This window comes from Rhipicephalus microplus, chromosome 5 (assembly GCF_043290135.1).
Source record: "Rhipicephalus microplus isolate Deutch F79 chromosome 5, USDA_Rmic, whole genome shotgun sequence".
NCBI classification, from domain to species: Eukaryota; Metazoa; Arthropoda; class Arachnida; order Ixodida; family Ixodidae; genus Rhipicephalus; species Rhipicephalus microplus.
In genome coordinates, this window is record NC_134704.1 from 6,209,734 (window position 1) to 6,235,212 (window position 25,479).

A 25,479-nucleotide genomic window follows, 5' to 3' on the forward strand; every position below is an offset into this window, starting at 1 on the left:
CCTTTTGTCGCCCAACCTTGTGACAGCTGCGGATTTCCTCCTGCCTCCCGGACGAGAACGTGTCCTTACGATCAAGTCACGAGACATTCTAGATGGTGACGCTGTGGTTGCTTCTTGCCAGCGCTGCATTTTTCGAGGGATCACCATCGCATCTTGTTTAGTGCGGTTCTCCCGTGGTTATGCAAACGTCACGGCCTGCAACACGACGCCAGAACCACTTCTTTTGCCTGAGGTGACCACTGTTGCCAGCATTACCGAAGAAGCACCGCTTTGTGTCGTCACTGGTTCATCTGCTTCGTCATTCTCAAAGTGTATGCCAGCGGAAGATGCATTTCCTGCTCTCAAGGCCACTTTGTGTGAACATCTCAACCCAACGCAAACTGATGCCTTGCTAGCGTTATTAATGAAGCACAAAACTTGCTTTGACGTTTGTTCCGAAGGTCTGGGTCAAACAACAGTGACCGCCCATCGTATCGACACCGACGGATCCCGTGTGATTCGCCGCCGCCCTTACCGTGGGTCGGCTTCTGAGCGCAAGCTTATAGAAGAACAAGTCAACGACATGCTCGCGCGCAACGTCATCAGGCCTTCGACAAGCGCATGGTCTTCTCCTGTCGTACTAGTGAAAAAAAAAAGGATGGCTCGGTACGGTTTTGCATTGATTACAGATCACTCAACAAAATCACTCGTAAGGACGTCTACCCAATGCCTCGCATTGACGACGCTCTTGATACTTTACAAGGTGCCGAGTACTTTTCAAGTCTCGACTTGCGCTCCGGTTATTGGCAGATTCCAATGCACGAGTCTGAAAAAGAGAAGACTGCGTTTGCTACGCCAGATGGGCTCTTTGAATTCAATGTAATGCCTTTCGGCCTGTGCAATGCCCCAGCCACATTCGAACGGATGATAGACACGGTACTGCGGGGATTAAAATGGAAGACCTGCCTTTGCTACCTGGACGACATCGTCATTTTTTCGTCGAGCTTCTCATAGCACCTGGAACGGCTAGACGAAGTCCTCACGTGTTTAGCTAAGGCCGTTCTCCAGCTCAACACTAAGAAGTGTCGGTTTGCCAGTCACAGCATCAAGGTATTAGGTCACGTCGTCAGTAAACATGGCGTTGAGCCCGATCCCGACAAGGTTGCCGCGGTACTGCACTTTCCTACACCAACCACACAGAAAGACCTCCGCAGCTTCCTTGGCTTAGCGTCGTATTTCCGCCGCTTTGTACGTGATTTCGCTACTATTGCGGCTCCTCTGCACAAACTTCTGACCACGAGCGAACCCTATGTCTGGTCGGATGACTGCGAAGCCGCTTTTAACACCCTCAAGCGATGCCTCACATCACGGCCAGTGCTTCGCCATTTCGACCCTGCAGCACCTACTGTGCTACACACTGACGCAAGTGGACTTGGCATCGGTGCTGTCCTTCTTCAGCGGAACCACGCTTCCGAAGAACAAGTCGTGGCCTACGCGAGCCGTACTCTGTTACCTGCTGAGCGAAACTACAGCATCACTGAGCAAGAATGTCTCGCCATCATGTGGTCCATACAAAAGTTTCGTCCTTACTTATACGGCCGGCATTTCACAATAGTGACTGACCATCATGCTCTGTGTTGGTTATCGTCTCTCAAAAATTTGTCGGGACGCTTTGGCCGTTGGGTACTACGATTGCAAGAGTATGACTACAGCGTCACATATAGGTCGGGCCGAAAGCACCAAGATGCCGACGCTTTGTCCCGTTGCCCGCTCTCGCAAAGCGCCGAAGTGTCACCTTCCATCTGTTCGTCACCGTCCGCCAAAGTGACCAAACAGACGGCTGCTGCTTCGAGACAGTTAGTTGCCTCGGCGGACCTTCTTTCGTCCACAGATCTCGCCTCGCTCCAACATGCCGATACCTACTGCCGCACAATCATCGATCGGCTCACTGGCTTATCGCGTGCTCCAAACAGCCGCCTAAGACGACAACTTGCCCGTTTCAAGCTTCAAGAGGGAACATTATGTCGGCAAATTTACCATCCTCTCGGTAACCAATGGGTTCCCGTCATTCCTCGCTCACTTCGTCTGGAAGTTCTACAAGCGTTTCATGACGATGCGACAGCTGGCCACTTAGGGTTCCACAAGACCTACGACCGCCTCAGGACTCGCTGCTTTTGGCCTGGCCTCTCCACTTCTGTCGCCAAGTACGTCGCTTCCTGCGCGTCATGCCAGCACCGAAAACGTACCACGTCTCTTCCCGCGGGGCATTGCAACCACTGCCGTGCCCGTCCACTCCCTTTGAATTTGTGGGCATAGACTTATACGGACCTCTTCCGCTTACGCCAGCCGGTCACCGTTGGATTGTTACTGCCGTAGACCACCTTACTCGCTACGCGGAGACGGCAGCTCTTTCATCTGGTGCTACCTCTGAAGTAGCCGATTTTTTTTCCTTCGCGCCATTATTTTACGACATGGCGCACCGCGTGTGCTCCTTAGTGACCGTGGCAAGACATTTCTTTCACATGTCCTTGCTGAAGTCTTACAGGCCTCTAACACCATCCACAAGACCACATCAGCGTATCACCCAGAAACTAATGGTCTGACTGAGCGTTTTCACCGAACTTTGTCCGACATGATCTCTATGTACGTGCAACCAGATCACAAAAACTGGGACACAATACTTCCTTTTGTCACGTTCGCATATAACACTGCCATGCAGCGTACAACGAATTTCAGCCCTTTTTTTCTCGTGTATGGCCGTGTACCGACTTTTGTTCTAGACACCACCTTTTTGTCCACTTCTTCCAATCCATCTTCATCTCTCCCGGAAGAGTTCGCCGCTCGCGTCGCCCGCTGCCGTGAAATCGCCCGCGCCAACACTGCTACCATTCAGGACAAGAGAAAAATCGACCTTGATGCGAAGCGTCGAGTTGTTGTGTTCCGCCCAGGCGACGAAGTCCTTTTGTTGGCACCTGTTCGTGTACCTGGGCTCTGCGAAAAATTACTTCACCGGTATCTCGGTCCATACACCGTCCTGGAACGAACATCTGAAGTCAACTATCGCGTTGCTCCTGTCAACGCGGCTTCTGATCGTCGTCGCCGCCACACCGAGATCGCCCACGTCTCTCGACTGAAACTATATATTCGGCCCCCCAACCCTTTTTAACTTGCTGCCCTCTTTCGCGAAGGGGGGAAAATAGTGTGAGCGCTGACTATGTACTTCATCTTCATCTGTATGACCAAACCATTGTAGTGATCATCATCGTATGTCACGTGGGCTGGCTCTTTGGCTCGTGCGTCTGGATTAAAAAAAGGATAACCTGGTTGCTGCCATACCGGACGTGGTCTAATAATATATATATATATATATATATATATATATATATATATATATATATATATATATATATATATATATATATATATATATATATATATATATATATATATATATATATATATATATATATTGTGTGTGTGTGTGTGTGTTTTCAATGCCCCTTAGCACAGCTACTATTTTAGGTGGTGCATTTCTCGTCCGACTACGTTAGACTTGAACTAGTTTTTAGACATCATTACAGTGCACATTTGTAGAGACACGCTATATATTCAGCTTCACCAACTGTAAACTATTGGCGCAGGGCTCCCCAGTATTTCTTTTTACGCGCATTCACGGCTGTGAATGCGTGTAAATATTTTAGTATACCCTGAAAAGTTAAATTACGAAAACATTTCGTGGTGTAAGAGGTTCAGATTCCCTTCCTCTCCCCTTTTAAATGCGAAGCATTTCTTAGCGAACTTCAGCGACTTTGAGCGTATCTATATCTATCTATAGCTGCTTACGTTTGGGTGTTCTTGTGGTAACCCCCTTAACTTGGCGTGAACCAAAATTAGCATGAAAGGGTAAGATATATGGTTCTGCGAATATGAAGCGCTGGTCAAGACATGAGTAATATCACAATCCCGTCGCGTGCGTCGTGAAACACTTCCCACCAGACTACAGTGTGGCACATATCGGCACATACCAACCGGCGGGTATGTGCCGCTCGTATGTGGGTTCGTGCCACAGGTGATAGACAAGTATATACCCAGAAACGACGAGAACACACATCGGCGATATTAAAGTGCGAGCGTTAAGAAATACCTGACTTCGGTAGCGTCAACCCGACGATTGAAAAGAATAAATTCCAGGGTCTCAGCTGGCATCGAACCCAGGCATTCCGAGAGGCAATGAAGCGTTCTACCACAGAGTTACGCCAGGTCTCGGAACTATTTTTCAAATAGACGCTAATCTTCGCGAAACGTCAATAGCGTTTGCAGTAATGCCTACCCAATTTTATAAACATTATATATGTCCGCCACGTCAGGTTAACGTCAATTGTGGTTAGTTGCCATGCGCTGCATAAAGTTAATTTATGTAGCAATGTCCAGGACCAGCATCCTCGCGAGCATTAGCGCTAATTTATGTCAGCTTTTGGCATTGCTAATATGCATGTTCCAGTTCGCATCGTTGCGCAAGTGCAAACAACTGGTTATATAAACATCTGCAAATCTTCAACATATGTCTGTGCGTGCAACATTTGTACATACATTTAGCGTAATTTCATGACGTGTCGCTCTATAAAAAATTTGCGACCCGATCTCTCCGTACGCTTCGCATAACGACGATTGCTATAGGTACATGGGATCTGCCGAATTTTTTTTTTATGGCTTCCTGGTTCTGCATCCGTGTGACAGTATTTGTTCTTTAATCTCACAGCTTTCTGAGCACAGCTAACTTCCAATAAATCGGCTCAGTTATTCTGATTATTGTAGACGCTCAACCAACGAAGAAAGAGTCAAGAGAGAAGAAATCAGTATAAGACACACCCTTTCTGAATTATTTTCGATCTTTCACAAGAGTTTTTATGGAGCTCGAATTCGGTAGATTGGCGTGTCATACAGTACTTCAAGGGCTATGAAATTATGTGCTAGACACGAATGATGAGAAGGTAAGAAGAAATCTGCATCTGTGTAGGACGGTCTGTGTGTTGTCGCATCCATTTGAATCCAAAAAAAGTTTTGAATGACTTCTAGTATTATAATACTAAATAATTTTAAATTTTGCATAATAAATACGCACTGTGAGCGCTTTGTTGGCCGAAATTTGACCACAAACACTAAAGGTGACGTCAACAAACAAGTTTTGACTAGCGCCATGCCGCTCGTATGTCACAGCCCTAGCGACAAAATGTACGAACTAGAACGGAGGCGCTTGAGGGGGGGTTCTCTGGGCAGGCTAAGAGTAGAGTGGGTCGTGGTCCCTAGTTTCAAGATACAATCTGGGGACTTTATTGGAGGCTGTTATTAGATGCTTACAATGCCTACTCGTCATCCTCATTGGACTGGCGTAAGCGTTTGCCGTTTCGATGGTCGCGCAAAGGCTCCGTAGATCGAAATTTCATTTGTAGAGCCTTTACAGTTTTTGTGTAAAGCCGCTAGCTCCGCAGAAGTGAGCTGCTGCGTCATGGCAGCAAGTGATGACGCTTTTGACCAGGTAAAAGACCACCTTACATGGTGCTTCTGTACTAATACTCGTATAATCGTGGTTTTAGTTTGACGATGACCTCACGGAAGGAGCTGAAGTGCAAGTTGGGGACAGACGCAAAAGACTGTTTTCGAAAGAACGTGAGTATTATAGCTATAGGACAAAGCATGGTCGATGATTTTCATTTTTTCTTCTTCTCGCGATTGCAGTGCGGTGCATGATGTATGGCTTTGGAGATGACCAGAATCCGTACACAGAGTCTGTGGACCTCTTGGAAGACCTCGTCATCGAGTTCATTATTGAAATGGTATGCTCGTCAATTACGTTGTTTACGCCGCCGGGAATTTGGTGAACCTTAATGAAGCGCGCACCGGCTTGTAACTGCAATGTCTTATGATTCCTAGGATGTATCAAATTCAAGTTTTTAACTTGGAAGCGAATAGCAATACTGAAAATTAAGTGCGCATTGAGTCAAATACTGATCGAATATCCTTGAATAATAGCACTACTGCTACCTACTTGCTAAAACATTATTTCACCAACAAGATATGGAAAATCAAGCTTGTTGTGCAGCAAATAACGTTCAGAAAAATTATGCATCTGCAGTTGTCACAGAGAATGGATAGCTGCTTCGTGCATGAGGTGTGCATCGAGACCGTTTTTGACGTCACAATTACACCAGACAATGACAGCAGCTGGACCTACTTTATGTTTGTAAACACGGTAGGCGCCGAGTGACATGACAGTGCGTTGGCTCCGCCTAGTATGGATGGATTGATATGGCTGTACCCTTAAGATCGGGCGGTGGCTAACGCCACCTAACCTAGCCGTAATACTTAGTGAACCAGCAACTAGATTTATGTTTTTTTTTTTCTCTCTTTAAATAGTGAAGTTGAGGGCTGATACTTTGTAGTGAAGGATTTAATTTTCACTCGTACTTTGATTGTAGCCACCAATCAGATAATCTCCTCCTTGTTATTTCTACTCGCTTAAAGTCTATTTCGCCCTCCCTGTCCCTAAACCCCATTGCTTTGAAAAACTCTGTACCATCATCCTGAACGCTCGGTGAAGCCCTTTACAGAACATTATGAAGTGTTTGGCAGCTTCCTCCTCATCTCCGCACGCGCTACATACCGTGTCTACCCCTTCGTATTTGGTCCGATATGTCTTGGTTCGCAGTACTCCTGTGCTGGCCTCAAACAGTAGACAACTACCCCGAGTATTATCACAGATTCTTTCCTTGGAAATGGCCTACTTAAAAGTTTGATAGATTTTAGTGCTGGCTTCTTAATCATGTCTCTTCTGCACATCACATGTCGGTCTCCATTTCCTTCACCTTCTTCTTAACCAATAGTTCTTTTTGGTTTGGCTCCCTGCTCTTTCCCAAGTATTTACCTGTCAATTTTCTGGCTCGCTTCCTCTATTTTGTATCGGCATTCCTCATGTACTAGTAGCTGAAAACCTTCCTAGCCCAATGCTCTTCCCCCATTTCCCTCAATCGCTCCTCAAATTTTATCTTGCTGCTAGCTTCCCTGCCCTCTAATGATGACCATTCCATATCGCCTTGTACTCCCTGATTTGGTGTATTCCCGTGAACTCCTAAAGCAAGCCTACCTATTCCACGTTGCTTAATTTCTAATCTTGCTTGAACCTCCCATCTCATACACAAGACCGCATTGCCGAACATCAGACCAGGAACCATGACCCCTTTCCATATTCCTCTCACATCATACCTATTGTAATTCCACAGTGCCCTATTTTTTATCACCGCTGCATTCTTGTTACCTTTCGTCTTTACGTATATTTCGTGTTCCCTTAGGAACTCGGTCCCATTGCTTATCCATACACTCAGATATTTGTATTTATCCATTCTCTATAGCGTGACCTCCTGTATCCTAAGCTCACTCTCTTCATTATCATTAAAAATCATGACTGCTGATTTTTGCCTACTGAATCTCAAATCTAACCTAAGCAGCTGCGATGTCCTACACATGGGGGGTCCTTGCAGGAGAGTGTCAGCATATGAAACTGTCTGCGATAATGATGGTGACACTTCTGGCTGGGCATACTGCTGACGTTCCCGAATGGGCTGGAGATCCCGAACCGCCAGTCTGACTTCCTCACGAATGACGGCTAGTGACGACACAGCTGGAACGCTATGGTCGAGCTCCTCTCGCACTACAGACCTCACGAGGTCACGTGAAGTTTATGCTATTTCCCAAGGCAGTGGGTGCTGCGTAAACAGAAGCAATGCCCAGATCCCGGTTGTACATCCTCGCTCGTTGCTGAAGCGTTCTTTTCATTGTGGCCGCCTCAAAACAAAACTCCACGACAGTAAATGGCATATTTCTAACCAAACTGGCAAAAAGTTTCTCTCTTACACCTCGCATTAGATGGCGAAGTTTTTGTCCCCGCTCATGTAAGGATCTGCTTGGCGGAAGAGACGGATCATGGCCTCTACACACATAGCCACGCTTTCATTGTTCCGCTGGTTCCGAGCTTGGACAGCGGTCTCAGCTCTCTCCTTGCAGTCGCTACTGGGGTAGGTGCCAAGTAGCTTCCGTGAAAAGCCATCCCAGGTTGAGATGGCAGCCTCATGGTTTTCGAACCACATTGGTGTGGAATTCTCTAATACATCGTAGCTTCCAAGTAGCATCCCAGCCATTGACCCTCGCGACGTGCTCAAATTGCTCAAGCCAATCCTCTGTGTCTTCGTGCGCGTCACCATGGAAAGGTTCGGGTGTCATCGGCGGGTCTATTACAATTTGTGTTGGTGTGACTTCTGAAGTCATCTCGGTAGCGTCTTCGCTGGGAACTGCGACTGTTCTTGTACCATCCAAAGGGGGAAAACTCAAGGTCTTCGCCGCATAGGCGACGGCTGCTGCGTTGGTAAACAGGGGTCAGCTGGATGGGTGAGAGTCTCCTTTGCTCCGAATAGGTGACCCAGTTCGAGAAGAGTAGACGACGGCGAACCGCTCCACCGCAAGCCTCAGATTATTTGGGATTCGCGCGCTCAGTCGCCCGTTTATCTTCGTCCTGATAAACCATGGTCGGTTGTTCAGCCGTTGGCTGCTCCAACTCGAGTATGAAAGGCAAACACAGGTATTGATTTCCATGGAATGAAGAAAAAGAAAATGAGGTGGGCTGCAGCTGTGATAAGAGCCATAGCGGCAGGTAGCCTTTGGGTACCAAACGTTGAAGCCAGAGTGTGCGAAGACCATTTTATCGGAGGTACGTGTGTATTCCGCACTAATGAAAAAGCTTATGCATTAATTTGCTGCAAATATTATATTGAGAAATGAATTGTCGTGCAGACGCGCCTAGCAAAGACATTATGGGAATGCGCGGGCGAAATCTACCTGCCATACGATATGAGCGCCGGCCATTCCACCTATTGTGGGAATTGAGGCTGGCCCGCTGCCTTTAAGCGGGCTTTCCCGCCTTTTCTGCCGTTCTCATGTCCCGACATGTCTGCCCTCCTTGCTGTCTGCCGCGCTGGGAAGGGCGGAGTGACGTATAACTCCCTCACCCGGTAGCGGATGTTGACTGTGGCGCCGCACGCGGGGACCCCTGGGAGGTTTTCGCGCGCTGCGTCGGGAGCGGTCAGATACTCTCCGGGACAGCAAACGGTGAGCCACGCTATCTTTTCGTCCGTCGACTCCCGTCAGTCGGGGGCTCGTCGGACTTCGCTGACGGCGCCTCGCGCCCAAGGCGAACGCTCACCCGCTGTTTGCCCCGCTGCGTACGCACGGCCGAAGGGCGGTACGGTGTCCTAGTGCGTGGCCTCGCTACGCCGACCCGTCTCCCTTCGAAGCCAACGCGAGCGCCTTTGCCCTCGCTCGAGCAACCGGGCCTTTGCTCCGGTGTCTCCGTGGATCAGCTTTACCGCGGAGACGTGCTCGTGGCACCCCTGTGTAGTACTTTGTGCCCGTGGCGTGGATAAGCCTACTTGCTTTCCCGCCGCGCCTATTTGCAACGGGCTGTACGGCGTTTGGTGTTGCCACAATAAAGTGTTGCGACTTGAGCAGTATCGTGTTTCCCGCCACGGCGACGGTTAACGCGTGCCCTGCGGCTCGCTAAGACCGGACCCACGCTGGTGGCCGTACTCCTTCGGGATACGTGTACACCACACTGGCGCCCAACGCGGTATCAAAAGCTCTAGCTTTTGATTGCTCTTAGCGAGTCAGTTCGCCTGCGCGATTCGGGCTCGTCGTAACATGGCTGCTTCGCGGGACTTTTGTCCGCTGTCCCTTTTAGCGGATGCCGCGTTGCACACGGAGGCCATTGCCTCTATGGACGGGAACCCTTCTGCACCCGTCCGTGTCGGCACCCCCTATTGCGGTGACGACACGGGGCGCCTAGCCGCTCCCTTTGGAGATGGCGCGTCGCTTCGGAATGGGCCTCTTGCCCTACCCGAACGTTACGCACAAGCGCCTCCGACTGCTAATGCGCCCTTTGGCATGCATGGCAGTTCGTCGGCGCAGCGCTCGCAGTCGGTTCCCTGCGGAATTGACGGGGCCCTCGCCGACTTTTGCCCGCTATCAGCCGTGCAACCGACACTTCGACCGCACGCTGAGCAGGCGCCTGAATTGTCGATGGTAGCCGCACCAAGTGCGCCTTTGGTTCGACAACAGGCAAATCCCACAAGGAGCCTATTTTGCTCTGGGAATGGCGCGCAGGGCGGTGGTCTGTTTGAAACCGCCCCACTGATCGAGCTGGGCGACTGCTCGCCTTCGCTCGACCGCGCCGCTAACGCACCAACGGTTTCCTACGAAGCCGGTGCGACGACGCAGACTTTGCTGCAAAACGCCGTGCAGATGATCCAAGCACTCTCGGGAGCTGTGCAAACGCTTTCGGCTGTTCCGAAAAGCGGCCACCCCGCTGTTATGTTGCCTGTGCCAACCTACAGCGGATACGGTGATCAGCTCACCGCCCGAGATTACCTCGACTCTCTGTCACGTTATCAGAGAGCGATGGGTTTGGATGATAAGGTGGTGCTCGAACGTGTTGTTCCAGCTGCACTGACTGACACGGCGGCGAGATGGTATCGGCTTTCCGGTTACCGTGCAGCAAACCTCGAGGAATTTCGTGCGGTCTTTTTGCGCGAATTCCTACCCGCTGACTACGAAAGTAGGATGCGGCGAGAGCTCGAGCTCCGTACACAAGCTCCTGACGAGTCTTTACAGGAGTATGTACGGGCGATGGATGAACTTATTTCTATCGCTGAGCCCCGAGCCTCGAACGAGGAACGCGTCGAACGGGTGATACGGCAGGCACATCCGACTTTTTCGGCATACCTGCGCGGCGGCCGCTTCAGTGATTTGGAAGCGTTGGCCGCCGAGGCGAAGCGCATCCAAGGCGACATTCTCGCCGCGCGTGCCTATCGCCCGCCACCGCCAGCCAGCGACGCCCTTGAGCCGCGCTGCGCTTGGAGAGGGGCCATGACCCTTCCCCAACGGCAACAGCCTCTCGGCGCCGCCTTTGCGGCTGCAACCGGCTGTGCGTGGGAGTTGAGCGATCGCGCTCTTGACCCCTTTACGCATGAAAGGCGGGCAGCCTGCGCTGCTCCGCCTGAAACCTCCACACAGGGACGCTTTTCGACCCAACGTAATGTTGGAGGTGCGGCTCGCAGAAACGTATCCTACGATAACGTAGCGAGCCGATCACGACAGCTCGAAGCTGCTCCGTCTGGGAATACAGACCGTGATGGAGTGCGCTGTTACCGCTGCCGTGAAAGAGGGCACATAGCGAGGGAATGCACCGGATCCAGGCCTCCTGCGAGGCAGGGAAACGGGCTTCCGGGTCGTTCGTGAATGCACGACCGACCCAACCTTTGCTTCTTCCCTCTGCGTGCAGGGCAAGCACTTTTCTTGCTGATACGCACGCGCCGTTCATTCCGGTCACCATTGCCGGCCGTGAATTTTCGGCTTTGCTGGACACGGGCGCTAGCGCCTCGTTGTTTGGCGAACAGGTGTTGTCCCACTTGCGGAAGCACTCGGTGCGCTTGCGGGACAGCCGAACGACATTCACCCTTGCGAAAGGCGTGGCCCATTCGGCAGGCGCTGCAAGGTTGACTGTCCGATGGGGAGATCGAATGAGACGCTGTCGTCTTATTCATCTTCCAGGGCTCAATGTTCCAGTGATTCTCGGTCGGGACTTTCTCCTTAAAACCGGTATCGTTGTGGACATTGCGAATGGCGGCTATCGTGATGGCCCATTTTGCCAACTCAAGCCGTTCATCAGCCCGCCGGCGCTTACCGTCGCCTTTGCGGCAGAAGCGTCGGAAACGTGCCCTGCGCAGAGTTCGGGGCCAAGCCCCCGCTCACCGCATTTGCCCTCTCACAGTCCCCTTCGGGAACGAGAGGCGCGGCACGAACCGTGTCGTGCGCCAACTCCGGGGTCGTACCCTGGCGTTCCGCGCTCGTCGGCTCGAAACCCCTGCTTGGATCGACCGGCACGACACGAAGAGGCACTACGTCCTTTGGTCGCCTGCGCGACTCAGTTGGATGAAGCACAGAAGGCTCGTTTGTCGACACTGTTATGTCAGTACGACGAGCTCTTCACCGATCAACCTGGCTGCACCGATTTTGTGAGCCATGTGATCGAAACTGGCGACGCGCTTCCTTTGAAGTGTAACCCCAGGCCCGTCAGTCTCGCCAAAAGGCAGATTATCGATGGGTTGCTAGATGATATGCTTGCGGCTGGCATTATTCGCCGCTCGTCTAGCTCCTGGGCGTCTCCAATTGTGCTCGTGCCTAAGAAAGATGGCAGTCATCGCCTGTGCGTCGACTATCGCCGTCTGAATGGAGTGACTCGAAAGGATGCCTATCCGCTCCCCACGATAAACTCCATCGTAGGTAACCTGGGTGATGCACGGTACTTTACCACGCTTGACGCCTCTAAAGGTTATCTACAGGTCCGGATGGGTACCCGTGACCAGTGTAAAACTGCGTTCACGTCCCACAGAGGGTTGTTCGAGTTTACTCGTATGCCCTTTGGTCTTTGCAATGCTCCTGCGACGTTTCAAAGACTCATGGACCGCGTCCTCGGGGAAGCAAAGTGGTCAGACTGCATGTGCTACCTCGACGACATCGTGATTTATTCACGAACCTTCGAAGAGCACTTGGCCCATGTTGCCGATGTACTCGAGAGGGTGAGGACCGCCGGGATGACACTTAACCCCGCTAAGGTCCAATTAGCGCAGACCCGTGTTCAGTTGCTCGGGTTTACGCTGGGCGAAGGCTCCATAGAGCCGGATCGGGAGAAACTTCGAGCTATTCTCGAATTTTCCGTGCCCAAGGACGTACGTGGCCTTCGCCGCTTTCTAGGAATGGTCAACTTTTACCGTTCCTTCATTCCGTCCTGTGCCCGACTGCAGGCGCCCTTGAGCAAACTCTTGGGTAAGTCTGCCGAGTGGCAATGGGGACTTGAGCAGCAGGAGGCGTTTTGCCGACTGTCTAACGCCATAGCGGAGACAGCGCAGCTCAAGCTCCCCGACCTGACCAGACCGTTCGTTGTACAGACTGATGCGAGCGATCTGGGTTTAGGAGCTGTTCTCCTACAGGAATACGATGGCGTGTTGCAGCCGTTGGCCTTTGCCAGCCGCTCCTTGGTCTCTGCGGAGAAAAATTATTCCGTGACCGAAAAGGAGTGCCTCGCCATCGTGTTTGCACTGCGAAAGTTTGACGTCTATCTTGATGGGACGAAATTCGTAGTGCAAACGGATCACAGTGCGCTCAGCTGGCTGATGCGGCTCCGTGAGCCTGCCGGCAGGCTGGCGCGCTGGGCTCTCCTGATACAGCACTATGACTTTTCGGTGCAGTATCGAAAGGGGAGCACCAACGTGGTAGCTGACGCGCTATCTCGTGCCCCACTATCGGCCGAGGACCTTGATCCCGGTGCGACCGCCGCTAGCGGTGCCTTAGCACTTGCAAGCGTCGGGGGCGAAACAGCAGCTTCGCCGCCGTTCGGCGTGAAGGGTGAGTCCCCATGCGGACAAACCTTGGCTGCTAACCAGGTAAGCGGCGCACCGCGAAGCGGCCGAGCGGGGGAGCTTTCCGAAGGCCACGAGGCCGAGAGCGAACCCGTAACGCCGACTCAAGCGGTTGTTGCTGCGGTCCTGAGTGGGCGCGATACCAGACTCCCCCATTTTGGGAGAATGGGCATCGCTTTCAGCAGAGAAGAGCTTCTGAAGGCCCAGCAAAGTGACCGGTTTTGTCGCGAAATATGCGACGGTCTCAGAGAGATGGAGCGCCGTGACGCTGCTTGTCCTGCAGCGGGCGCCGATAACGACTGTCTCGACGAGACGGAGCGCCGTGACGCTGCTTGCCCTGCAGCGGGCGCGAATAGGGGGCTCGAACCAGCGTGTGTCGCTGAGTCCCCGGCGGATTCATATTTGCTGGACCATGACGGGCTCCTGCTGAAGTATATAGCCACTGACGACGAGTCCATAGACCCGTTTAAGGTGGTTATGCCCAAATGTCTGAGAGCCGCACTGTTGCGATCCTCTCACGACGAACCCATGGCCGGTCACCTGAGTGGCTCGAAAGTTTTTGCAAAACTGAGCCGCGTTGTGACCTGGCCTGGCATGAAGCGAGACATTTTTCGCTACTGCCGTTCTTGCCGCGTCTGTCAAACGGTGAAATCAAGGGGTGGCAAACCGCCCGGTCTGATGAAACCGATTGTCAGTGAGCGTCCGTGGCAAGTGGCCACCTGCGATCTAATGGGACCATTTCCCAGAAGTAAGCAGGGGTTCATTCACCTGATGGTAGTCGCTGATCACTTTTCGAAATGGGTGGAACTTTTCCCACTTCGGAAGGTGACAGCGCGAGCGGTGCTTGAGAAGCTGCAGGAGGTGTTTTGCCGGTTCGGCTTCCCGGAAAGGCTCATCACTGACAATGCTTCGTATTTCACCGCTCGGGTGTTTGGTGCCACGTGCCGTTCCCTCGGAATTGATCACTGCACCACTTCACCCTACCATCCCCAGTCCAATTTGACGGAGCGCGTCAATCGTACGCTCAAACCGATGTTGGCGGCCTTTGCCGAAAGTCAAAGGGACTGGGCAGACCATTTGAGTGAGCTCGCGTTCGCTATTCGAACATCCGAGAGTCGCTCAACTGGTTTCTCGCCCGCCTTCTTAAATTTTGGAAGGGAGTTGGCAAATCCGGTGACCAGCGTCACTCAATGCCAGCTCGAGGACGAGGAGGCGCCGGCAGACTGCTCTGCTTACGCGTCGGCACTTCGGGACAGGCTTTGTCGAGCTTTCTGCAAAGCAAGGCAAAGTTTAGCGTCGGCCAGGGCTCAGCAGAAGGCCCAATATGACCGCAAGCATCGCGACCTAGTTTTTGAGGTGGGCGATCTTGTCCTGAAGCGCAACCACGCCCTTAGCGATGCCAGTAAGGGGTTCTCAACCTCGCTCGCTCCTAAGTGGCTTGGTCCGTACCGAGTGGAGAAAGCTTGCACTCCACTCGCGTACTTGCTGAAAGATCCCCAGACGGGAAAACTCAGCCGTGCCCATATCGCAGACCTGAAACCCTTTGTATCACGGTCTGACGAGCTCGCGCCAGAGCCCTGCGGCACTGCGCGCCAGCAACGGGGCACACCCGGAGCGGCGGACCGCATTCGGACCCCGCGCCGGTATAATCTGAGGAAGCGGTCACCTTTGTGATCTCGCGCCGGACGGCGGACTTCTCCGCAACCGAAGGCCCTCAGTTTAGTCTAGCCTCAGTATAGGTTAGCTTCTTTACGGCCTTTTCTCGTAAAGAAGTTGACCCCAACCTGCCTGCTGCCAGTGTTTCTTTTTTTTAAGTGTTCATGTGTATTCTATGTTTTTGTCTAATATTAAGTGTTATTTGTATTTTGTTTTTTTGCCAGATGTTTAGTGTCAGTATGCTCTGTGTTTACTTTTTTTTTTTTCGTGTTCGTTTCGTCTACCGCGAAGGGAGCTGTGTGTGACCTTGAGTGTCGGTGCTTGCCGGGGGAGAGAGACGAAGGACGCTTTGCGCCTACGCTCGCGCAGCCGTCAGCGGTGTGTGTGCGTGTGTAAGTGCGTGACGCTTCAGTGCGAGCCCGCGAAGAGTGCGTCATGGCTTCCCCCCATCGATGCGGACGCTGGAGGTGCTGGGGGGTCATTGACCCACTGACGTCAGACCATCTGGCTGTGCTCTGCTCTCGGCCGTCGTCGAAGAAGCCCCGCTGCCTTACCACCATGGCTCCTGCGCGAGGCCAGCTGAAAGCAGCTATATGCTGCCGGCCAACGCCATTCGCAGCCAATTTGGGTCGGCCTCCCTGAGCACTGGAGAGGCCCGGCTTCGCGCAACGTTCCAGCTTCATCATCGAGCCAGAAATGCGGGGGCCTCCGAAGCACAGCCGAGGCAGCGTTCGTCGGACTCGCTGCTTATCAAGACCAGCAACGAGCCATCAGTGAGCCCCTCCTTCCGGTACCTCTGACCTCGCACTCGGGCATCGCACACAGCGGACACTGTCACGCCTTTCCGCCCCTCCGCGCAGTGGACGCTATTCCCGCTTCAGCACCACGAACACTAATCCCACTTTTCTGTGCTCCCTTTCGCAACTGTTTTATAGTGTCATGTGTTTATTTTGTTATTTATGTTTTTGCTCCTCACTTGTAATCTTTTTCTTTAGCAGCAGTAACAGGGCTGGACTGAGGTTAGCTGTCGCTCATAGCAGTGTCATTTTAACTGCATGGGTGACGCCCGGCTGCCTTTTGCAGACCGGTAAAGGGCAAATTTAGGAGAGGGGGATGTGGGAATTGAGGCTGGCCCGCTGCCTTTAAGCGGGCTTTCCCGCCTTTTCTGCCGTTCTCATGTCCCGACATGTCTGCCCTCCTTGCTGTCTGCCGCGCTGGGAAGGGCGGAGTGACGTATAACTCCCTCACCCGGTAGCGGATGTTGACTGTGGCGCCGCACGCGGGGACCCCTGGGAGGTTTTCGCGCGCTGCGTCGGGAGCGGTCAGATACTCTCCGGGACAGCAAACGGTGAGCCACGCTATCTTTTCGTCCGTCGACTCCCGTCAGTCGGGGGCTCGTCGGACTTCGCTGACGGCGCCTCGCGCCCAAGGCGAACGCTCACCCGCTGTTTGCCCCGCTGCGTACGCACGGCCGAAGGGCGGTACGGTGTCCTAGTGCGTGGCCTCGCTACGCCGACCCGTCTCCCTTCGAAGCCAACGCGAGCGCCTTTGCCCTCGCTCGAGCAACCGGGCCTTTGCTCCGGTGTCTCCGTGGATCAGCTTTACCGCGGAGACGTGCTCGTGGCACCCCTGTGTAGTACTTTGTGCCCGTGGCGTGGATAAGCCTACTTGCTTTCCCGCCGCGCCTATTTGCAACGGGCTGTACTGCGTTTGGTGTTGCCACAATAAAGTGTTGCGACTTGAGCAGTATCGTGTTTCCCGCCACGGCGACGGTTAACGCGTGCCCTGCGGCTCGCTAAGACCGGACCCACGCTGGTGGCCGTACTCCTTCGGGATACGTGTACACCACACTATATATGTAAAAAATGCGACAGCTTTACTCAAGAGTAAGTTTACACGAAGCGCTGGACGAGTCCGTTTGCGTTTATCCTGGTCAAACTGTGCGTCAGTACGGCACACAAAAGAAGAAGTGCGTTAAACAAGCGCCGCATTTCGATTATTCGGCGCCGTCTATGTCGGACTGTATTGTTTATGTGCCGCCGTGCCGCGCAGCTTGACCAAGATCAGCATTCAAATAATCATCTGGCTTCGACTAAGAAATGCATATTATAGTGCGCTGAAGGCTAGAAAAAGATATATTAATGCGTTCAATAAGTGCTGCGCTTCATGCCGATCAACCGACGATGTCGGCCAAAGCAGCGTCCCCGAAATGAGCTCTTAGTACACTGCTATACAGTCATCCCCATCCTCAAGATCTTTAAGATGGTGATTTTTTATCTGCAGTAACCTATCATACAATGAAAACTGTCTTCTGTATCCACTGATCTGCTAGCCAAACTGGCAGTACCCCCGAGCAGCATAAAAGCATTACGTTATAATTTTAGTGCAATAAAAGAAAGCTTCCTTACAGTTCATGGCTTTCGTAGCTTGTCACTATCGCAGTCACGGTTAGCAAAAACAAACAAACAAAAAAAACTTCTACTAGAGCACTGACATTGCACGGCGCTAGAGGTGCTTTTTCAATGGAGCAGTACAAAAATGTGCGCGTGCCACTGCGAACTCGCGTGGTGCGTCGAACTCGAAGTCCCTGCAATTGCCCAAATTACCGGTCACCTACTGCCTTCTCCACCTTCAGAAGAGCTTGGGTTCATGCCCCGCACCTCCACCAGATTTTTCACGCACAGTTGAAAAAGTAGACTTTAATAGAATAGATAAAGTGGGCGAACTTGTGCCCTATAAACAAACAAGTTAAGAGAAAAATGTTTATGTCCAGAACACCTTGGCTTCTTCCAAGTTTAATGCCTCATTTTCTTCTCCTATCCCGCAAAGCTCTCACATGCCTGAGTTGTTAGCGTCGATCCTGGCAGTCCCCACTGGCGTTTCGCTTGCTCTGTTACGCACGCACACCACAAGCAACATTGAGGGCGTAGCAAACGACTGGCGCCCGAACTTTGAATGTATCTTGCGTCAATATAGAAATGGATGACAACTGTCAAGAAAACATTCTAGCATGCGTAAAAAAACGGTTAACGCACAGGAAGCGTGAGATTGATGGAGAATGCAACTGCTAAGACGAAAATCGCCAAGGCCAATTGTGCCAGATAAAGCGAGCTTCGTACCAGATCGTATGATAGATGGTTCATGTATGTGCTTCATCACTTTGACATCATATATACGCCGAAGTTTGACGCACTTAGGAGTGCTTGCCTCGGACTCGATGTCATGCGATGCTCGCTTGCTCTTAAATTGCCAGTTGCAGTATGCCAAAATAACTGAAACATCTTTCGCATAGTACCTGTAGTTCGTTTTGATGAGCTTTCTACATTTCTGAAGCGAGGTTGGACTGAAGGAAGGAGCATGCCAGGCCCTTGATATTCAGGAAAGCGCACCTCAAGAGCAATGAAAGAGGAGGGCCTATGGTTCATAGATAGTGCCGTACTCTCATTAGGAATTTTTATTACCAGGCAAGGCACATATATGTAGAGTGGTGACATTTTTGGCGATATTTGAAGGAAAATGGCGACCTTTTGCGACATTTCCCTCCTCGTTTGGCTCCTCGTTTCTCGAAAAGTCAGTGGCGACCCTGGGCAGGAGTGATATATTATCCAGTGCGACTTTCTACAGTTACGGCTACGTCAATGGCAACACTGAGTTGATAGCTTCCATATAATTGCTATTGCAATTAGAGGTCAAATAATATGCCCCAGCTTGCAAATCTTCCCAACTGATTTCCTTCCAGGCCACAGCTTGTTCGTAAATTACAGCAGTGTTGAGTGGCGCTGCCATGGGGATTTTTCGCTGCTGACGGACCACCTGAAGACTGTGCAGTGTAGTTAAGCATGACTCTAAAGCGAAACTGTAAATTTCGTGTAGCCGCATTGGTCCTCAGCACTTTTCTACAACGTCCTTCCCAGACCCAGTCTTAGGACCCTTATAAATGGGGGAACCACAAGGTGATAATTCTGTGGGAGAGAAACCATGTTTAGCCACTCCTCACATGTTATCAGTCGGCGGTCCTCTGGCCTGTTAGCAAGTCGCCAGAGTTATTCCCCAACCATATGATTAGTAGAGAGACTCACCTTGGCAGCATATTATAGAGTATGCACACTAATAAGAATATTCACCGAAAATGTAGACATGTTTTGCTCTAAATGATCCTAAATCCAGTTTTTTTCTGCTCCAAAACAGGCTTTTTTCTGTCCCGAAAATTGCTCCAAATTTTAAACAGGTTGGACCACCACTAGTAAGGCGAAGCAACGGATAACGATCACGGATTTCAGATTCGGTTTCATGTAACTGCCACTACAGGTTGAACATCACTTTTCGCACAGTCTCGTCCTGATGAGAGCGCAGCATGTAGAAGTGTATGTGCGCCGACCGCTCATGGCTGCCGAGCCAGAGATCGCGCCAATGCGAAGTTTACACCTTCCTCCCTCATATCTTTTCATGCTCGTTCAAATGGGTGGTGTGTTTCCTCTCTGGTTCAACGACAAGCCTCCCAAGCGGGGTTATGTTATCGCATATGCCCTCCAGTTCCCAGAAGGGCCAGCTCTGCTTCAGCAGCGCTCGTCGTCCCTGCTCGCGCGCTTTCACCCGCCGGTAGAACATCCTATTTCCGGAGTTATCAATTTAGACTAAATATGGGACATCACGGCACCGTCGATGACAAAAACCAGTTTAAAGTTATTTTTATCACAATAAGGCTATTGCAAAACATAGCTTAAGTGTTTGAAAAATGCAGCATTGCACGAATGTTACTGTACAAGTACTGTATAACGGGAATACATCTGCTCTGAAAGTTTTGCATAACTGCTCCGATCTTTGTCAAAAAGGCCTTTCTGGCTGCTCCATGCGTGCTCTAAAACGTCTCTTCAGTTGCTCCAAGGCTGCTACAAAAGGCACTTTGCCATGCTCTCATAACTGCTCCTATATAGCTTGTTCCAACCTTGCATTAAGCACTTTCATCAGCTCTGACCTCGTTTAGTTTATTTAGCTTATTTGGCTTTTGAAAATTTCGATGCTGGCTACTTTCGCAAGATATGAAAACGCTTACGGTACTTGGTGTTCAAGGGTCATCCATCTGCCTAATTATGTTTTTTTGCAATTTACAGATATTATTATCTGTGCACTATGTTTAATAATAAATATTAATATTTGTAAGAGTCTTAAAAGTGCCCTGCAACACTTTTGCTACAACCTTATTTAGCATTGGAACACTTGCGGTAGTAATTGCTGAGGCTAATACAACAAGAATTATAATACAACAAGAATTATACAAATTGGTGCCTGAAAAGTGAAGTGATGAGTCCTCAAAGTTCAAAACTCGAGTAGACGACAACAAGAAATATTCCCTTTCGCATTTCATTCGCCATTAAAGACCGCTTCCAATCACAGCATGTGTCTCATAAACACCTATCAAAAATGTCACTTTATGGTGGCCTTCACGCAATATTTTGCTACAGCTCTTTTTGATGGCCTCGTTAGCATGGTTACAACGAACCTTGTGCATCAGGTAGCAGACGCTCTCACGGTCACATTGTGCAAAATACATACGTACAATTCAGGTGGGGACACTTCTTGGCCTGTATGCAAGACGCGTTCAAGGGCAACACCAGTGCCAACGCCTCATGTTGCATTTTTGCTTTGATAAAAACGCGCCACAAGTTTCCACCTTTAGTGGAAGCTTGTGGAAACTGGTGTGCCGTAGGCATGTTTGCTGACCAAATATCGCGTTCATTCTGAAAATGAATTGTTCAGAAACAGAGAATATTTCTTTCTCACAAAGTATAAAAAATATGTTACTGTTTTTAGCATTCACTCGTATGGCCTAGCTATGACCACATGAATATTGCACGCTACTTGTTGCGTCAAGCCAATCAAAAACGTGTGGCCTTTGTCATCATGTCACATGACATGACATCACTTCCACACATTACAAAAATAGCCTGTGTGTCGCTGTAGTCTGGAATCAAGGTAGTTTGTCCCCTGAATTAATATTATAACAGCTTCGATGTTGGTGTTGCTACTTGCACAACAATATTGGCGCATTCCACAGCACCAAAAGAATCGATGAAAAAGACGAGCTCGAATTGTGTTGCAGGGCCCCTTTAAATGATGCATTGAACTCCAGGAGTCGTTTGGAATATTTTGCGATCTGTTCTGAAAACACAAATAGTTGCTCTAGGCTAGTATTTTTTGTGCTCCAAAAACAATCAAGGCTGCTCTAAAGTAACATTTTTCCTGCTCCAATATCAAATTGTCGCTTCCATTACTGAAACTAGGCCCTAGTTAAAGGCCTGCTTAGAAAGCTGCTGGTAATGCTAAATCCAGATAATTTGATTTGGATGGCTGTCTTATCACAGTTTTTACAGTACTCGTACGTCTAAGTTAGCAATTCAGCCAGCATGCCAAGGATGGGTAGTACACATGGCTCTGTTTGGTTTTTTGGAGCCTGAATTCGTTTTGCCGCAGGACTTTTGGCAGTTATGCTTCAATGTCTTGTCCATTTCAGGCTCACCAATTTTAATTGGCTCATGAAGTTCACAATGATCCATTTTGTTATTTCAAATAAATCCACAAGTGCATTCGAAGCCGGAAGACTGGGCAAACTTGTGTACTATTCATCGTTTCCGTGGTGGCTGAACGAGCGCAGAGTCCCCTCTAGTTAAGTATAGGAAACTCTATGGCTTTGATAGCATTATCACCTCTCAGGTTTGCCAAGCACGTGCACTTGAATTGTATTACAATCACTTAGTTGTGAGTGCCACTTTGTCTGAAGAGTCACTGCGTGATGTGTACAGGGCGCCGATGAAGCAAAACGATCGTGTGCATGGAAATGCAGCCTTCGAGGCATGTGCACTAGTCAAGTGCGTACTTGCGACATTTTTGAACTGATGCTCTCTCCATTGTTGGCCATCAATCGTTTTTGATATATTTTATAGAGGCTGTTGAGGAGATTTTGCATTGCTACACTTATCTGGATATGAATGTGTGACCGTCATTGTTGGAACAGAAGTGTTCTGCTATTAAGCCCAATTCTTGGCATCGAGGAACAAAAAAGGAGCGTCAGGCATGCACACTGTGCCAAGCTGCCCTAATAGGGCCTCCATCACGAACAATAAAACACATTTATGTCTATTATACTCCAACAACACATTCTGAATATGTTTTCAATGCTTTGAGTAAAATATCTCGGATAGTAAAATGTTTCTCGAATTGATTGACTGAAGCCATTTGAAATGAATATTCGCACACCCCTATACTGTTTCACCACTTTCGTTCAGCACTACCAAAGCTACGGGGTGTAAGAAAGCCACATGTTTGTGCAGCGAAACCTAGTCCCACATACAAGTGCCTTAATGTTGACAGGGTTGGACAGAACTGGCATTTCATTATTGTTTTATGCCACGTCGATACATGATGTCTTCATTTTTCCTCAAATTTATTTCTTACACATTTATTTGTTTGCGTCAGTTACCGCCAATAACTGTGTTTACAAATCAACATGGCAGCCCCCATACAGAAGTGACTGCTCGCTTCGATTCAGACTTGCTCTTGCTACACACTCACTGCGCTGACAGCAGTATACAAATGGTGAAATCAGCCATCGATTTGTTTCATCTGACTCTGGGACTAAAGCATGAGGTACGTTTTGTCGATATTAGCGAGATATGCTGCTTGCTTAGCTGCACCTGCTAAGCCTAACGCGCCGAGGCAGTGTTCGGACTGCGTCGTCAGGCCAAGAACGCTGTGTCTACAAATATTGGACATGCCTCACACAGCATTCCTTGCGCGTCAGATCCTCTTTCAGTGGAAGCGAAAAAATGCCAGGCCTGCACGGTAGGCGCAGCACAGTCACAGCAAAAGCTAGAAGAGTGGCCTTTCAGGGCCTTTTCAAAACACTCATTGGGTAACTACTGCAAGCACACTTGCTTGGTACCCACTAGGACAATAATAATAAACTTTTGAGTAGTAGGCCGGCATTCGCTATGCTATTTTTGTCATTCTTCTGACAAGCGTGGTATCCGCTAAACACTTGCAAGGAATTTTGTGCCAATTGTCCATGTAGTGGATGATGACGATGACGAATTATGGCTGTAGTGGGTATGCGCCACAGTTATTAAGGAAACAAGAACAAGCTTTTGTAATGGGTTGCAGCATTGGACAGCCCACTCGTTATGCTAATCTCATTGTGAGACGACTGGTTGTTCTTTTGCTATTTTAAAATGCCTTATAAGTCGTATTAACGCGATTGCTTTCCCGACGTCAAGCCTGCCTAAGGCAAGTTTGACAAGAAGTCACAAGTACCCGTGTAGCTCAGTGGTAGAATACTGGGCTGGCACCCAGCGGACCCTGTTCGAGCCCCACTGTGCCATTGGTGCTCGGTCATGCCTTCCTAAGGCAAGGTTTTTTTTTTCTAATTTCGGGCAATGTGGTTATGAACACCGGCAGCGGCGGCGGACAACATGCAACTGCGCCTGATCTCAAAAGTGATCTCATAACAGCTTTCGCTGTAAAAGAGAGAAAACTAGTGTTGCAGTGGGAGACCGAAGGAACGTGTCGACGGAGAAACACACATACAAGAGCCACGAACAGCATCGCAGAGCAACAGCCACGGAGTGAAGTTATTCGCCGGCATGAGCTTCTACCGATCTCCAGCAAAGCAATAAATTCACACTTCTTTAATAAGTTCCCAGTGTAGCTGCTTGTTTAATAGCTTTAATACATTTTTAAGTTAATAAACTTGCCATAACTACAATTCATTGAGCAGATGCTGTGAATACAGTGAGCAGACGATATGGTGCAAATGAATACATGTGGAGGGGCTTAGCACCCTTTTTATTGGCTGAGGAGCCTGTAGCCTCCACAGCGCTGAAGGGGACTTCTGAAACAGGGTATAGCGTATACCTCTATTGTCTCTTCTCATGTATGGATATGCACAGTAATATTATTACCTGTACCGGATAGTGCTGCATTGCAATGCTCCTATTAATTGTTTCTGTTAAGTGAAAAATGCTTTTTCTTGCACTTCTCATTTACATACTCTGAATTTCTCCTTTCAGACACACAAGGCGATGGAGATTGGGCGCACGGGCCGTGTTCAAGTGGAGGATATAGTGTTTTTAGTGCGTAAAGACCCTAGAAAATACGCACGTGTTAAGGATCTTCTCACTATGAATGAAGAACTGAAGAAGGCTAGAAAAGCATTCGACGAAGTGAAGTATGCATCAGTGTAGTCATAGTAGCTTCTAATGTGTGTCTGAAAATGAAATAAACAAACAAAGGTGATGCCTCATCTCTCGTGCACATTGTGAGCTTTACGTGTGAAAAAAAATATGCCAAGCTTGAAAAATCTTTGCCAAGACATTGCAGTTATAGTTTAACATCAATATTACAAAGTCTGTAAAACTAGCATTTCATTATGTTGAAATTGACAATTTTAGCAAGGTACATCCATCAATGAATGGTTGTCTACACAAAAGGGGCGGTAAAAGCTGTCTGAATATCAAGTTGCTGCCCCCCTTTCCAAGAAAAAAAAAACCTAGATAAAGCAAGGAAAAATTGTGAATGTGAAAAGCAAGTAGGAGCATTGTGATGCCACAGTCTTCATGGCTGCCAAATGGTATGTGAAAAGGAATGCAGGTCCGATATAGTGATGCCGAATGAGCCAGTTTGAGTGCGGTGGGATTGCACAGAGATCGAAAGGAATCTCGAATTCCCTTATAATAAAGTTTATATTTCGACTCTGAAATACGCACAGTACTACTCTTCATCACCTACAGCTGTAGAAGGGTGCCTGCTCTGATTGGCTGAGCCATGTGAAGTGGGAGCACTTCACTGGCAGCAGATGCTTACTCTCCACCAACATGTAATATATCTGCTTGTTCGATGTTCACCAGGCACACTGCAGTCAACTCCATACCATAATTACCAATTGCTTGTTCTGTGTACTTGCTTCCTACTTCAAACCACGACTATAGTGTATTAGGCCAGTACTTTATCATCCACATAGAATTTTTTTTTTCTGTTTCACAACTCTGCATAGTATATACTAGTACTTTGTTTTCTCGCACTGCCTGCTACTCTTTCATCGATACTATAAAATTAGTCTATGTTGTCTACAATGTTATGGCAAATTATAAACCTCAAACCACATTTTTCCCCTTTGAAACTGAAAACATGCCTGTTATTATTTAGTACTGTATATACTTCACCATACTCGGCTACAGCTTTTCTTCACAGCACTGTGAAAGCTACAGAACCAAATCGTATGCCTGATACCGAGCCAAAAAGTAGTACTTAAGTTTACTGATAATTTTCTCAT

The 25,479-nt window shown here is 49.4% G+C and overlaps 1 protein-coding gene across 1 annotated transcript; it reads left to right on the forward strand.

The window, feature by feature from the left end:
* Positions 1 to 5,281: 5,281 nt before the first annotated feature.
* LOC119175088 (transcription initiation factor TFIID subunit 13) lies at positions 5,282 to 24,450 on the forward strand. The gene is made up of 4 exons (XM_037426310.2): positions 5,282 to 5,515; positions 5,574 to 5,646; positions 5,716 to 5,813; positions 24,218 to 24,450. The coding sequence occupies exons 1-4, from the start codon at positions 5,486 to 5,488 to the stop codon at positions 24,389 to 24,391; spliced, it is 375 nt and encodes a 124-aa protein (XP_037282207.1). The 5' UTR covers positions 5,282 to 5,485; the 3' UTR covers positions 24,392 to 24,450.
* Positions 24,451 to 25,479: the final 1,029 nt, after the last annotated feature.

Bases quoted from the DNA above. Each gene is read 5' to 3' on its own strand.
- LOC119175088 (XM_037426310.2), top strand. From the start codon at position 5,486: ATGGCAGCAAGTGATGACGCTTTTGACCAG. The intron at 5,647-5,715 runs GTGAGTATTATA...TCGCGATTGCAG, and splicing joins AAGACTGTTTTCGAAAGAAC to TGCGGTGCATGATGTATGGC. The intron at 5,814-24,217 runs GTATGCTCGTCA...TTCTCCTTTCAG, and splicing joins TCGAGTTCATTATTGAAATG to ACACACAAGGCGATGGAGAT.